We start from the raw sequence: 14,525 nt of genomic DNA, 5'->3' as shown, positions 1-14,525 counted from the left end.
CATGCTTGATAGGGCATCCACGCCCAGATTCAGTTATGCAAGCAGCACAACGATGCTCCAGAAATCCTTTGCCCCCTTGTTCAGGAAGGTAGGAGACTTGACATCATTGGGAAACACTTTGCAGCAAAGGCTGCTACCTCCATCAGAGCGTCAAATACGCTAGTCACTCTGGGTTGCTACGACCATCAAATGTGGTCAGATCTGGCATCCCGTCTTGATCACCTTCCTGAGCACGAAAAGGAGTCAAAAGAAATTTTGCAGGACGGTGCCAGGGCATCTTCTGAGATTATCGATATAGCAATGGACATATCCTCCACCTAGGTCAGACAAATGGTGGGACAGCAGTTCTGCGTCCACAGGGCTGGTTGAAGGCCACCTCTTTCCATCCTGAGGTCCTAGCCAAGATTTTGGATATGCCATTCGATGGAAAAAACGTGTTCAGCAAATGTGGATGAAACCGTTCCGGCCATAAAAACGGACAATGATACATCAAGCTCTCTGGGAACACTGCAACAAAGGCGTTTTCAGTCATTTTGTGGAGCAAAAGTGAGAGGGCAAACACACAGAGACCCTCTTACCAATCATATAGGTATCAGCCGATAGCAAAACACAGCTATCGGCCCCAGTACACAGGCCAACAGCAGCAGTTTAAAGCCTCCAAAATGGTGTAACGCTCGACTGGGACCTCCAGCGGTGAGAAAAACACAGGGTTCCTCTAGATGACAGTGACATTTCTCCGGCACCAGTCACCTCATACCAGCACAATTACCTCTCCACTTTTTACCAATTGGAAAGTATAACAACAGACAGATGTGTGTTGGACATCATACATCAAGGTCACACCCTGGAATTTCTCCAAAAGCCTCCCTGTCATCCTCCTACCAAGTGAGCACACCAACACCTTACTATATTAAAACTGGAGATTGCTGTACTTCTTTCATATGGAGCTATAGAGGAAGTTCCTTTCCGACAGCGAGGGAAAGGTTTCTATTCCAACTTCTTCCTCAGAAAGAAAAAGTTGCGGAAATGGAGAGAGGTCATGGATCTCAGACACCTAAATAAATATAAGGAGACAACCCTTCAGGATGCAGTCTTTGCAAGAGATCCTGTTGATGATACACAATTAGAATTTCATGACCTTTGTCAATCTCTTGGACGTGTACTTTCACATTCCTATTCACGTCAAACATCGACGGTTCCTGAGGTTCGAGGTGGCAGGGTACCACTATCAATACAAAGACATTTACTTTGGCCTTCAGTTGGCTCCCAGGGTTTTCACAAAGTGCATGGCATCAGTGAGTGCTTTCTTGAGGAAGTAAGGGCACCAGGTATTCCCCTACCTGGGCGACTGGTTGGTCAAGGGTCCCACATTTCACTCTGCAAAAAGATCCACATTGGCTTGTTGACTGCTTTCTAATCTCTGGAGCTTACACTAAATGCAGAAAAGTCATCTTTCATTCCAGCCCAGTCGCTGGTGTTTCTTGGAGCCGTTTCGGACACCAGGGTCGCAAAGCGTACCCGTCGACTAAGCAGAGGCACAAAATATTACAGACTGTGGCACAACTACAAAAAATTAAAGTCCACTTCTATGAGGATGTAGAAATCCATACTGGGAATGCTATTCTCGTGCATCCCATTAATTCCAAATTGCCACTTCCATATGAGGCCTCTACAAGAACAGCTGGATGCCCAGTTGATTCAAATAGACGGTTCGTTTGAGGATGTCATTGTCATCACTCCTACGAGGAAGCATGCTTTGTCGTGGTGGGGAAAAGAGGAAATATATCTCCAGGTCTCTAGTTCAAGGCAGCACGTCCCAGTTTCATAATTACAACAGATGCTTCCTTGGACAGCTGGGGAGCGCATCTCCAAGAACTAGAAACACACGGAAAGTGGTCTGTTCAAGAGGCACAAATGCATAGCAACCTGTTTTTCTAGGTCACCAGGCATTTCTGCCCAGAATTAACTGCTGCCCGGTCCTAGTAAGGACAAATAACACCACCACAATGTTTTACCTCACCAAGGAAGGAGGAACCAGATCAAAGGTACTCTTGTATGAAGTCCAGCAAATCTGGAGGTGGTTACTGAAACACATCTCCCTGCAAGTGGAGCATTTGCCGGGCATAGACAATATATGGGCAGATTCTCTCAGTAGAACAAACATTCAATGCCACAAATGAGAACTGGACCATGTGCAATTTTCCCATTTCTTCAAACCATGGGGTTCGCCAAACCTAGACTTCTTTGTCATACTAAACAACAAAAAATGTGAGAGGTTTGCAAGCAGGTTCCCACAGAAAGGGTCTTGGGAAATTTTCTTCATATACAATGGACCGGAATGTTCGCTTATGCGTTTCCTCCTTTCTCTCTCATCCCCAGGGCGATACACAAGATGAAGAGAGAGCCATGTCATCTCATGTTCATGGCCCCAGCATGGCTGAGACAGTTTTGGCACACTGAGCTTCTCCTGATGTCTGTGTCCTCGCCCATTCGCTTCCGACCGGTGGAGAACCTGATCTCCATGATCAGCAGCCAGATATTGGACCCACAAATTAAGTCTCTCAATTTATGAGCATGGCACCTCATGACCATAAGTTTGGATCTCTAGTTGTTCCAACAGAATGCAAATCTAACCTGGAGCAGCCACAAGCTCTTTCCACAAATAAAGCATATATGACAACATGGAAAAGATTCTGTCACTGGTGCACCAAGACGGATCTCCATCCCTTTCACTCTTCTCCGGAGCCACTGTTGCCATACCTCCTTCACTTGGTAAAATCTGGCCCAGCACACTCTTCCACCGATGTGCACTTAACAGCAATTTCCAGATTTTGCAGGAAGTCTAGGGAAATATCTCTTGGGTCCACTAGACTGGTAAAGGAATTCATTAAGGGCCTTTTCAGGGTATTCCCACCTGTAAAACCTCCTGCAGTTTCCTGCCAGTTGAATACGGTTCTCTCCCAGCTTATGAGACCACCTTTCGAGCCCATCCATTAAGCGGTTATCAAATATGTCTTGTGAAAGATGGAACTTTTGTTGGCCCTTACATCAGCAAGGAGAATTAGTGAGATTCAAGCTTTTAGAGTCACAGAGCCTTTTCTGCAATTCAAAGAGGATAAAGTGCTTTTTAAGAACAAACACAAAATTCATCCCTATGGTTCCAACTTCTTTCCATTTGAATGATCCAATAATTTTAGCAACATCCTTCAAGAACCCATTGTCTGCTGCAGAGAGAACTCGCCACTCTCTTGATGTTAAGCATTGCTTAAAATCCTATATTCACAGAACAAAACCCTGCAGAAAAATGTATCTGCTTCTTATCTTTTTCACACTTCCCAGAAAAGGCAATACACTCTCAAGAAGCAGTATAACATGCTGGGTATCGTCAGCGATAGCATCTTGCCACAAAAATGCAGGAAGACCACTGTCCACAAGGGCTGCGGCACACTCAGCAAGAACGATGGCTACATACACAGCCTTTTTTGCTGGAGTGTTACTTCCAGACATCTGGTGGGCAGCAACATTGTCGAATGCCCATACTTTCACCAAACACTACTGTTTGGATTTCGCATGGAAAGTTGATACTGTTGTTCGGCAGGAGGTATTTTGGCACCTTTTTGATTAAGGTACACCACATTTACTATTTTCTTACTTTATAAACTTTGTTATAACAATGTCTTATATTGATCATCTGTATTCCCATTGAGTTATTTATGATGGCAGGATGTTATATTACTTCCTGATTTGATTTTTCATGCATACCAGTGGGGCAATGTCTTCGCTTAACCCCCTTTTTTAACTACTACTGCTAGCTACTCTGATTCAAAGCAAACACAAGTAGATGATGGACAGGGCGCTGAAACTTTCCAGACACTCACCCCCAGTCACAGATCTGGGTTGAATCCATCATCGTTCTTTAGCTCACTTCGCCAACCCAGTTCAGACACAGCTATATGCAAATCACTCTTGACCCTGTGCGTCATCGGAACAGTCTACTCTGATTCAAGCATGTGAATCTATGAAAGATTCAATCCTGGAGAATTTTTTTTTATTTACCTGTGCAGTCAGGTTCTCCAGTATTGATATCTTTCATAGATTCACATGTGCCCCACCCACCTCCCTGTTTTGGCTTTCCACTAGTATACCTCATAGAAACTTTTACATATTTAATATTTGTTCTTAAAATCTGAGATATGGTGGCTCTGCAGGGGAAACATGGTCTAGGGTCTAGCCTCTGATTGGCTGGATCTACTAAAATGATGTGCATTGGTTCAGAATTTCACCTGCTTTCTCTATGTTACCTAAACTTTTATAGTACTGCTTGTTTTAAGTACCATGTGACTCCCACCATAACGATGGGGAAGATTCAAGCATGCGAATCTATGAAAGATATCAATGCTGGAGAACCACAATGTACAGGTAAGTAACTTGTTATTTCCCCAGACATGTACATGAGGTCAACCCATGTCAATGGGCTGAGCCTTTCCTATCCACCATTTACTACTAATGATTCACATCTTCAAGTAAAGACTCAATAGTTTTTCTCTTCAGATAAACATTTTAGCATTGACAGCTCCATGAAACAAACTCACCCAGAATCATAGCTTTACGGAAGGTCTTTTACATTATACTTCACCCGGTCTCCCCTTTCAGATTATTTAATTAAAGACAAGAATAATGCGGTTGCTTTCCCAGTGCAGTAAAGTAGCTATGAAATGATATGGTAGCACTAGTTGTTACACATAACGCTTACTTAGAGTACATACTAACTCCTCTGTGTGATGGCTTCTCGTAACTTTAGAAATTCAGATATTACTGTGATACAACAGTGAGTTCATTATTATAGTGATTACTCTGTTACTACTGTAAAGGTGTTAGACATGAGGATTTTAAAATTGTTTTTAGAATAGCCCGAGGGTACATGACAGTGTAGTATGACATATGAAAATAGAGAAGCTGAACATCTTACTCTGCAGTTCTGTGATCTAGGAACTCCTTTGTATAATAGGATGGTTCTCTGCATGTGATTTCAAACACTCAGAACAATTCTTGGCACCTTTGATCTGGTTCTGCCTGTGAGAAAGCACCAAACACAGTAAAAATATAATCCTTGCTTTAGTGATGGTCTTTATTGTTGACAAATAAATTACTGCATTGAGAACAATTTTCCAGGTACTTGTCAAGCTGCTTTTTATTCAAGAGCATTACTGGTTGATCATTTATGTGTTTCTTCCGGCTCTTTCCCTTTCTTTACTTTCAGTGACCCCTGCCAGCCCGTTCCTGTATTTCTTGCTAACCCGCCTATTGTTTTCTTCTCGGAATATGAAGTTGGTCACATCTATGAGGTAAGACATCGCAGCACACACTTATACATTTGATACAATGACAGTAGTTCCATTCGTTTTTGCCTCAAGTCCCAAGTAGCCCATAGATATTTTGCTGATCACAACCGTTGCATCAACTGTACTTTTCAAACTCAATTGCTGATTACATGTCATTTTAGTATTATTCTGCATTTAGTCACCAAACTATATTCCCACTCCTGCTGAAAACTAAACTTGGAGGATACCTCAATATTCTCCTACACAGTAGTTTTTTGAATACTGAGGAAAAAATATTACCTTGGGTGGGTAACCAGTAGGTTTGAAGGCAACACCATTTTAATGGGGTTTCGATTTTTACTTGGTAGCAGACATATTTTATAGGAAAGTTGTGGTTGAATAGTCCTTCATTGGTGAATGAACTGAAAAAGAATACGACTTGCTGGATTTAACTTTCTGTTTTTTGTTTTGTCTTCAACTCTTATAGATGACTGTCGAGTTGAGAAACTTGACAGCAGTCAGTCGCTATGTCAGGATCATTCCTCCTTCTACGCCCCACTTTGCGATTGGACTTGGTGAGTGTATTAAATATTTTTAAAGCAGGGTCTCTGCAGTCATCAGTCTAGAGTCATTCTTTGAAAGTGTTGCCACTGTGATAAGACCTCTTTAAAATGGGAGTACTTAGAAGCAAGGTTGCCTCTGGTTGTAAATGTTAACTTTTGAAAGAGGCGATTAAGCCCAGAATGTGTTCCATTCATGCTGTCCACCATTCCTTTCACCCTTCTTGTATGTCATGTTTCCTCTCCATCCTCTCATGGCCTATCTATCTCAAGGTCCCAGTATTCATGTCCCCAACTGTATTTCCCTTCATGTTTTTATTTCCTGGTCCCTCTCCTCTACCTTACGTTTGAGAACACTGTCAAAATACTAAGCGTTCACGCCTGAATGAGAAAACATATAAATCGAACTGACTATTGGGTAGAGTTCTTTACAAAAGCAAACACCCAAACCCTTCCTTAATTGATGACCAAATGCAGTTTCAGGTTTAAAAGGTAATGGGGAAAGCCTATTTTGATCAGCAAACCACTGATATCTTTCTGGCAGGGCCATGAGCGCAGGTTTTATTAGCAAGCTGAGTGACAGGGTCATCTCCGGAGGATGAAGAGGTATTGAAATCGGATTCAAGCCTCCAGTGGAAGTCACTGAAGAGATCTTATGACAGTGAAATCCTGATATTTCTTCCAGAAAACCATAGCTAAATAAAGACCTGCATTTTACACCTTCTGAATGTGCACCAAAATAACTTAAGGGAGAGGCTCAACGAGAGTCGATTGTCCAATCGAAGCGTCCAATCGAGAATTGACCAGCGTCATAATAGGAGTAGGATTCAAAGCTGCAGTTCTAAAAGCTAGCATTTTTCGAAGACACAAGCTTTGAAATATGATTTGTGTGATTAATTTGAAACATCATGATCAGTGATTGCACAGAAGGAACCTCAAATTCATGACATTGGTCTAGATATTGGGAACGTGGCCAAGGATGTCTGGGGAGAGCAAAACAGGTATCAAGTCGTTGTTTTTAGTTTTGATGTGGATGTTATGTTCACCCCATATCATTTAAGCTAACACCTGGTTGATTCTCTTAGCTCCAAACGGATATGTACCCTTTTCAGAGAAAAGTAGACGTGGCAGGTGTCTCTCACCCCTCCTATAGTCAGTTATGCTCTGTGAGACAGTGAGCATTAGAAGTCAGACTGTCCTGTCAGACTATCTCACTTATTTGCAGGTGATGATAAAGTAGAGCCCTGTCCATGTATCCTCAACTCCCAAACATTGATTGGTATTTGATTATTTATTCTGCTGCACCTGTCTACATAACAAGTGTATCAGAACAATCATGATTATTATAAATATCTCAGCAGATGCAAATTAGGGTAAAGATTAAAAAGGTCACAGTCCTATTTCAATACATATCCCTAACCTGTTAATCTACTCCCTACCCAATGTTACTATAATGGTTTTCAGCTGTCTAACCTATATGACTGAATTAGTTCACTAGGCTCTTACTATGACAAGCAGTTTAAAGTTTTCCTGCATAGCTAATGCTCTCTTCAGGTCAGAAGTCTGACTTCAGCTCTTCAGCCTCTCCCCCCAGAAACTGGTCAATGTGTCTGCCCCTGTACCTTACATTCCTTTATTACTAATATAGTTAGAAATTGAGTTACTGGTTGACTGGGTTGTGATCCCTGCTCAAGTAGCAACCACAGACCTAGTCAGGGAAAGGCACAAGCAAACTCCAAAATAACTTGTGCTCCACCCCTTAGTAGCTTTTGCCACAGGGTAGTCAGGCTTAACTTAGAGGTGTTGTGTAAAGTATTTGTGCAACACTGCACCCAGCAAAACAGTGAAATCACCACCCAAAAGATCCCACACCAGGTTAGAAAAATAAAACTTAATTTAATGAATAAAACAAGACAAAAATGGCAAAAATCTAATCACTTGAACAGGAGTTATTAATTTGTAAAGAATTAACTGTAAAATGGCGCCTAAAAGCATAAAGGCCAACAGCAGCCATCTGGCCGTGCTGGACCGGCTCAAAGTGGAAAGTTCAGGTCAACCGCAATGGTCGGATACATTCCCAGATTAGTCCCGCTGAATGTTTACCTTCTCAAGTTTTGTTTCAAGAGTCCCGTTCGCGTTGGAGAGGTTCACAGAGAGCAAGGAGAGCATCATGAGCAGTGATTGGTGTGACGCCAAGAGCTGGCTGGGCGTCGCAGTCGGACTGACTGGAGCTTCATGGTGGCGGCCCTCCTTGGGTCATCGGTGATTGCTTTTCGAAGAGACAAACTGGTGTTGGCGCATGCTAAATTTCGGTGCCAGTGGCGTAGGTTCTAGTGTGAACAGGCCCGTTCGCAAAAAGCCCAAAAGCATGATTTCAAGAGCTTGTGAGTCACACCAAGTGATCAGGACCTGAGAGGCACCACATGGGGTCAGGGACTTGCTGAAGCTGGGTCCATGAGCTGGTGGGGAGCCTTCTATGCCCCAGTTCTTCTTCCCCAAGAAGGCAGCAGGTCAGCACAACAGGGTAGCAGTTCCTTTAGAGCAGCAAACCAGCAGAGTGGCTGTCATTGTAGCAGCATAACAGTCCTTCTTCTGGCAGAATATCCACAGATCCAGAAGTGTACTGACGGGTTGGTGTTTGAGATCCTTCTTTTATACCCCGATGCTCTGGTTCTGAAAGGTGGGAGAAGCTTCTAGGCAGTGGCTTTAAAGTGCATAGAATTTCCTGCCTCCCCTGCCCTGGCTCCAAGCTAGATGAAAAGACAATGTAGGGTTTGCTGGGCCCATTGTGTGAAGGCAGAACACATACTATTCATGTGTAAGTGGGGCTGGGATCAGCACCACCCTCCCAACCTGGCAGTAGATTGCCCACTCAGGCACTCCTAATTCCTCTATTGTGTGACTGTCTGAGAGAAATTTACAAAGTGCAACTATCCGTTACACTGTGTCATGTAACCCAGGCTATGCTATAAGCACAAAAGGGCTAAGGGCAGAAAAATGCAAACTTTCTAAAAGTGGCATTGTTAAAATTGTGATCTAAAACCTGAATCAACCACCAAATAGGGCTTTTCCACCCCAATTCCAAAGACACCAAACCTGAACTGGTTATCTCTTCCCATATGGAAATTACACTTAGAAAATGTAATATGCAATCCCAATGTTATCCTACGGGAGAGACAGGTCTTGCAGTAGTGAAACATGAATTTAAGAGTTTTTCACTTCCAAAACAGGGAAAACGTAAAAGTACAACTTTTTAAATACACTGCACCCTGCCCTTGGTCCAGGTCCTTCCTTAGGCGTGAATTAACGTATTAAAAAAGGTTTGTTCATGGCAAAAGGTTTAGTTTGCTTGGTCGAAATGGCAGTTTAAAACTGCACACACCGGCTCTGCAGCCCTAAATTTCACTTAACTTTTTATATTAGTACATGTTTTAGCAGCATGGTGGAATACAATTATTTATTCATGTAACAAGCCAAAGTTTGTCCATGTCAAAACTCTTCAGAACTGTGTTTTCCCATTTTATTCTAGATTGCGCATGGAAATCTCAATCTTATTTGCCTACCAGTGTGACTCCCATGTTGCAAAAGCTGTGGCATGGCATAGCCTGAAGTTCCCAATGGATTCACTGTGAAAAGAAATACATTCAAACCCTTAAAGCTTTCTTTTAGGTTATTTGAACCGCATTACTAGGGTGTAGTTGCAATATCAGCATGAAAAAGGAGTACTATTGGTGGTGAGATCCAAACCAAACATGGGCAGAACAAAGCAGGTTCGAGTCAAACAAAAGGTATTAACATTTGTTAGAAATTGGGTTTCTGGTTGGCAGAGATATGCTCCCTGTCCAAGCAGGAACCACAATCCTGGTCAGGGTAAGTGTAGTACACACTAAGGGGCTCATTACGATGTCACGCGGAAAGCCTCCTCCTAACAGTCGGAATGTTCCCGACCACATCGGAGCCCTTCTGACCGACTCGGTCAGTTTACAGTCCGGCCGACTGATTGTGATGTTCGCAGTTGGAACATAAACTTCCCGGTCATTCCGACTCGGTTCCCACTGACTCGCAGAGTATTCCTGTTGGTCGGAACCGCACCGTAACCCCCTATGGACGGCATTTGTGCCTTCGGGATTACAATGTCGGTTTCCAACAGCCTTTCCACGCCGGCCTTTCCGACACGGAAAGGCTGTTGGAAAGTGACTTTGGGGGCCCTCTAGCCCCCGCGGCCTATGGTTGGTGGCCTAGGGGGTACCTAGTGTACCTCCCTCTGTAAAACCCTGCATTGTGTTGCACGCACCATGGGGTGCCTGCGACAAGGTGCAGGGTTTTTACACATACACCCCCTTTCCCCGTAGGAGCCAGTGTTAGAGCCTGTTCTTGGGTGTAACACGAGTTCCCATAGGAAACAATGAGAACCCGACCGAACAGTGTTCGGTCGCATCGTAGTTCAACGGTCGGAACCGCCGACCGCAAGTCGGTCATTCCCGAGTCCGAGACAGTGTCGTGCGAAGGCATTCGCCCGAGATTGTAATGAGTCCCTAAATGTTTACCTGTGGTCACCCTCTGGCACCTTGGCACAGAGCAGTCAGGCTAAACTAAAGAGGCAATGTGTAAAGTATTTGTGCACACACACAAACACACTGTAACACAGTGAAAACACCACAAAAGTACTCCGCACCAGTTCAGAAAAATAGCCAATGTTTATCTGAGTAAAACAAGACCAAAATGACAAAAATCCAACATTTAGAAGTCAAGATATGAATTTTGCAAGACTAAATCAAAATGTAGTGCTTAGAAGTCAGTAGCCCCAACTGGGCCTATCGGGGAAAAATCCTAAAGTTCAGTCCGACCATGTATTCAGCTCATAGCAGTGTTTTTTTTGTAGTTTTGAAGGAAGGAAGACATGAGAAGTGTTGCTTAAAGTAAAAAAACAGTTGATGTATTATTGCATTTGAGATGAAAGTTTTATGGTTTTACGATCTTGCTAGCCTCGTGCAAGACTCCCGCGAGATGTCCGGGAGAGTAAAGACATCCCAAGGAAGTATTGTGATTGGTTCATATGACTGTCTTTATTTATCAAAGAAATATTCCTTCCTTGTTGCTTCATTTACCAATTGGGTTTTCCTGTGGTTGGACCTTTTTGGCTAGCTTTGTATCATTGCTGATTTTTTGTCACCAGAATGTCATCATCAGACGTAGATGAGAATCCTACTCCTGTTTCTGCAATTCAGGCACCTCAGCCACCCAAGGAGTCCTTGATGTGGCAGTATTTTAAAATGAGGCCTGGTGGAAAAAAAGTATCAACTGAACATGTCATATGTAAACTATGCAAAAAGGATTCAGCAGGGGCTGCAGGAACAAGCAATACAGTATGTGCACCACTGGGATGTGGCGACATTTGAGGGGTACGCACCCTCAAAGCCTTGCTGAATTAGCCCATGCTGCAGAGCTTGATAACTAATCTGGGCCATACACATCTTTTCAACCTGATGACACTGTGCCTGCCCAGGTACTTACCCTTCAAGCAGATAGCTTCTCTGCTTATCTGAACAAAGCCCTTTTTTGATGCTTTTGCAAGCAGCGCTCTCTTTTCTTTTGAGACAAGCAGGGCTGCATGAGACAGTTGTCCGGGATCATAAGTGCCCACCTAGGCAGCAGTTTTTTTTAAACATTGCTTTTCACAGTTTTTTCTTCTCTTTGTTTTGAAGATGGTCTTTTTGGTTTACTTCCAATTTCTTGTTTTTGTTGAACCTTTTTCAAAAGAATACAAAAAAGTAAAAAATATTTAAAAGCACAAAATATACAATTGTTAAAAAATGTTAATTAAAAAAGCTCTTTTCTGAGATACCCTATACTTTCATTATAATGTTCTTTGTACTTTCTCTTAGAGTAGGGTGTAAACAGACACTGCCTCTCTATTCACAACAGTTGTAGGAAGGTGGATATCTGACTATGGTTACCCCCAACTTTTTGCCTAGTGTCTAGCTGGTTTTTCGACTTAGTAGGCCTGAGATCCTGCCATTCAGGGTCTCAGCCTGTCTGCTCTCTCTCTAAAATGGACTCCATGTACCCTAGGTGCATAACCCATTGGAATTAGATCACCCTGTCAGCCCCTGTACCAGTGTACACTAGGTACCCAGGGCATTGGTGTATCTAAGGCCTACCAGGGGCTGAAGCATGTATTTGCCACGCCTGGCCTGGCCTAACAAATTTGACACAACTGGCTGATCACTCAGCTGGGGTAAGTTGGTGTACCCACCTCTTACTTAGGCGTAGTATACCTATACCTAACCTTAAATGGGACACCTGGTAACCTATAAGTCACTCCTATGGCAGGCCTTGACAATCCTGAAGGCAGAGTGCTTGGTTCCATGTGAGATGGTGCTCTGGCATGAGCTGAGCCTGTCTGCAGTAGTCGGAACAACTTCCTTCTACCATTTCCAGATATCGTCATACCATATACTCTTAAGTGCATTATGAACTTCGCGGTTAAATGCTATCTTTGGTCTGGCTTTATCAAAACATGTCGAGTAAGGTGTCATACAAATTGGAATACTAACCCCTCGCCAATTCTGGCGACGGGGTTAGCATTCCACCCTTCTAGAGGGACACGACATGTACAGTACCTGAAACCCGGGTAAAATCAGACATAGCCTCAGCTCCACAAAATGGATGCTGCCACCACAGACACAAGGCTGCTGGGAGTCCTTCCAGCTTGGGAGACGTGGACAAAGGGTTTCCTGCCAGGGGAGGTGCGAGCACCACCCCAGACAGGATTTTGTGTATTGGTCAGGTAGGGCTTGAATTGAATCAAACATGCCTGAGGCTCACAAGGAGCCTCGGTGCATATGCCAGTTCAAACCGGTCCTGGGGCACACCAGCCCCGGACCTGGGGCGAGCTGGACAAAGGATTGGGGGTGTAACCACCCCCCTTCCTGGTCCCACCCTTAGGGAGGGACCTAGCAGGTAGTCCGGCCCCTAGAATCCGCTTAAAGGTAGGAGCTGTGTCTTAAGACTTCAGACATCCTGGAATCAACTTAACCACAAGAAGAAGACAGGAACTTCGACGCTCTGCTGCACAGAGGACTGAAGGAAATCTCCCCTATGGTCAGGGAGTGACCATCTTGCTAACGCAAGCACCAACCAGCTATTCGACGTCTGCTTTACCGCCGCCTCCCGCCGGAGCCCGAGCCCAGAGCCCGAAAAGAACTGGACCTCCAGACCTCTCACAGCCCGATCCACAGTCCCTGAAAAGAAGGAACCCGTGGAGGCACCGAGACATGTGGAGCCAGCCATCTTGAAAGACCGACGACAAGCTGCAAGCGCGACAACAGAGGCTCCCTCCAAGTTGTGCTTTGGGTCCTGAGAAGCCCAACACCCGAGCAGCATCTGCACCAAAGGTGAGCCCTCCAGCATCTCCACGATCTGCGTGGGGCCCCTCTGCACTTTGCATCTTGACGCGCCTGTCCGGTCCCTGGCCCGTTGGCTAGTGGCCATTTTGGCGACCTAACTTGAAATCAACGATGCTGGTCTGGTTGCTCCAGACTGGCCCCAGCTGCTCTCCAAAGGAGCAGCCCCTCTGACCTTGCTGGTCAGAACAATCAGCTTTCTTTACTTTCCACGACTCCTGCCTTTGCCAAGGCTTGTTTGCCTCTTTCGAGTCGCCAACACCGCCGACAGCGAGAGCCTGCGTGGGACAGCTCGTGAACCGATTCCTGGACGTCGTCGACCTCCAGGGACCACGTGGCTGCGGAGACAAGCTACACCTCATCACCTGTTTGCACCCGACATCGCCTGGTACCTACCTGGTGCCACGCCGGTCACTGGCTAGTGACTGTGAACACTGTCCCCTCTGCTTTCAGGTCTTCTACAATCCCGATCCACTCTTGGATCCACCGCATCTCTTCTGGACCGACCGCCTGCAGCATCTTTGTCATCAGGCTCCATTGAATCGATAGAAGAAACCCGACGCACTTGGAGACCTATGCACCCGCTTCCTGTGGCTGAGGTAACGCTGGCACTCCGGTGCCCAAGTGTAGAGAAACATCTCTAGTGTCTGTGTTTTGAATCTTAAATTCGTAGTCCATCCAGAAGACCCTTCTAGCAGTAACTTTTGAACTTTTACGCACCCATTGAAAACCTATGGGAGCCCGCGTGTAACTTTCCTCACTGCACACGCGACCCGTGGACCTCCTGGTCACTAACTGAAGTTAGCTCCTTGTAGGCCCAGCGATTCTAGAGGCCCTAGGCCTTCTACCTTTCCTGTTCGTGGTACTTATACCACTATTTTAGTATATGGTTTGATCGGCCACCAGGGCCTATCCATATAAAGTGCAACTTCTGTATATCGTAATACTTTCTTGTTTGACGATTTGTGCTCCTGTGCTCATAAAGAGTCTAGGGGATACTTTGAGTAATAAATACATATATATTTTGAATATATATCTGTGTGGTGTCCTTTCATTGGTATAAAGGGGGGTTACATATGGTAAAACATCTTGCTTAACACGCTTTAACGAGTTTAGCCTCAAAGACTGCTTAGCCTACGCTACCACTAGGGCAGCTAGTCTGAAAAGGTTGACTTACAACCACACCATAAGGGTTGCTTGGCATGGTACAAGGTGGTCACTTTAACTAGTGAACAGCA

The 14,525-nt window shown here is 44.6% G+C and overlaps 1 protein-coding gene across 1 annotated transcript in view; it reads left to right on the top strand.

Moving 5' to 3' along the window:
• The window catches only part of DLEC1 (DLEC1 cilia and flagella associated protein), a 576,582-nt gene that overhangs the window by 116,973 nt on the left and 445,084 nt on the right, over positions 1-14,525 (top strand). Inside the window, exons 8-9 of the mRNA XM_085628869.1 lie at positions 5,261-5,345; positions 5,809-5,896. Coding sequence (XP_085484995.1) covers positions 5,261-5,345; positions 5,809-5,896 — 173 coding nt within the window. The remainder of the gene's footprint in view (positions 1-5,260; positions 5,346-5,808; positions 5,897-14,525) is intronic.

The sequence above is a fragment of the Triturus cristatus genome, chromosome 10 (assembly GCF_964204655.1).
Source record: "Triturus cristatus chromosome 10, aTriCri1.1, whole genome shotgun sequence".
NCBI lineage: Eukaryota > Metazoa > Chordata > Amphibia > Caudata > Salamandridae > Triturus > Triturus cristatus.
Note: the sequence above shows the minus strand (reverse complement) of the source record. Positions and strands in the feature narration are given on the sequence as shown.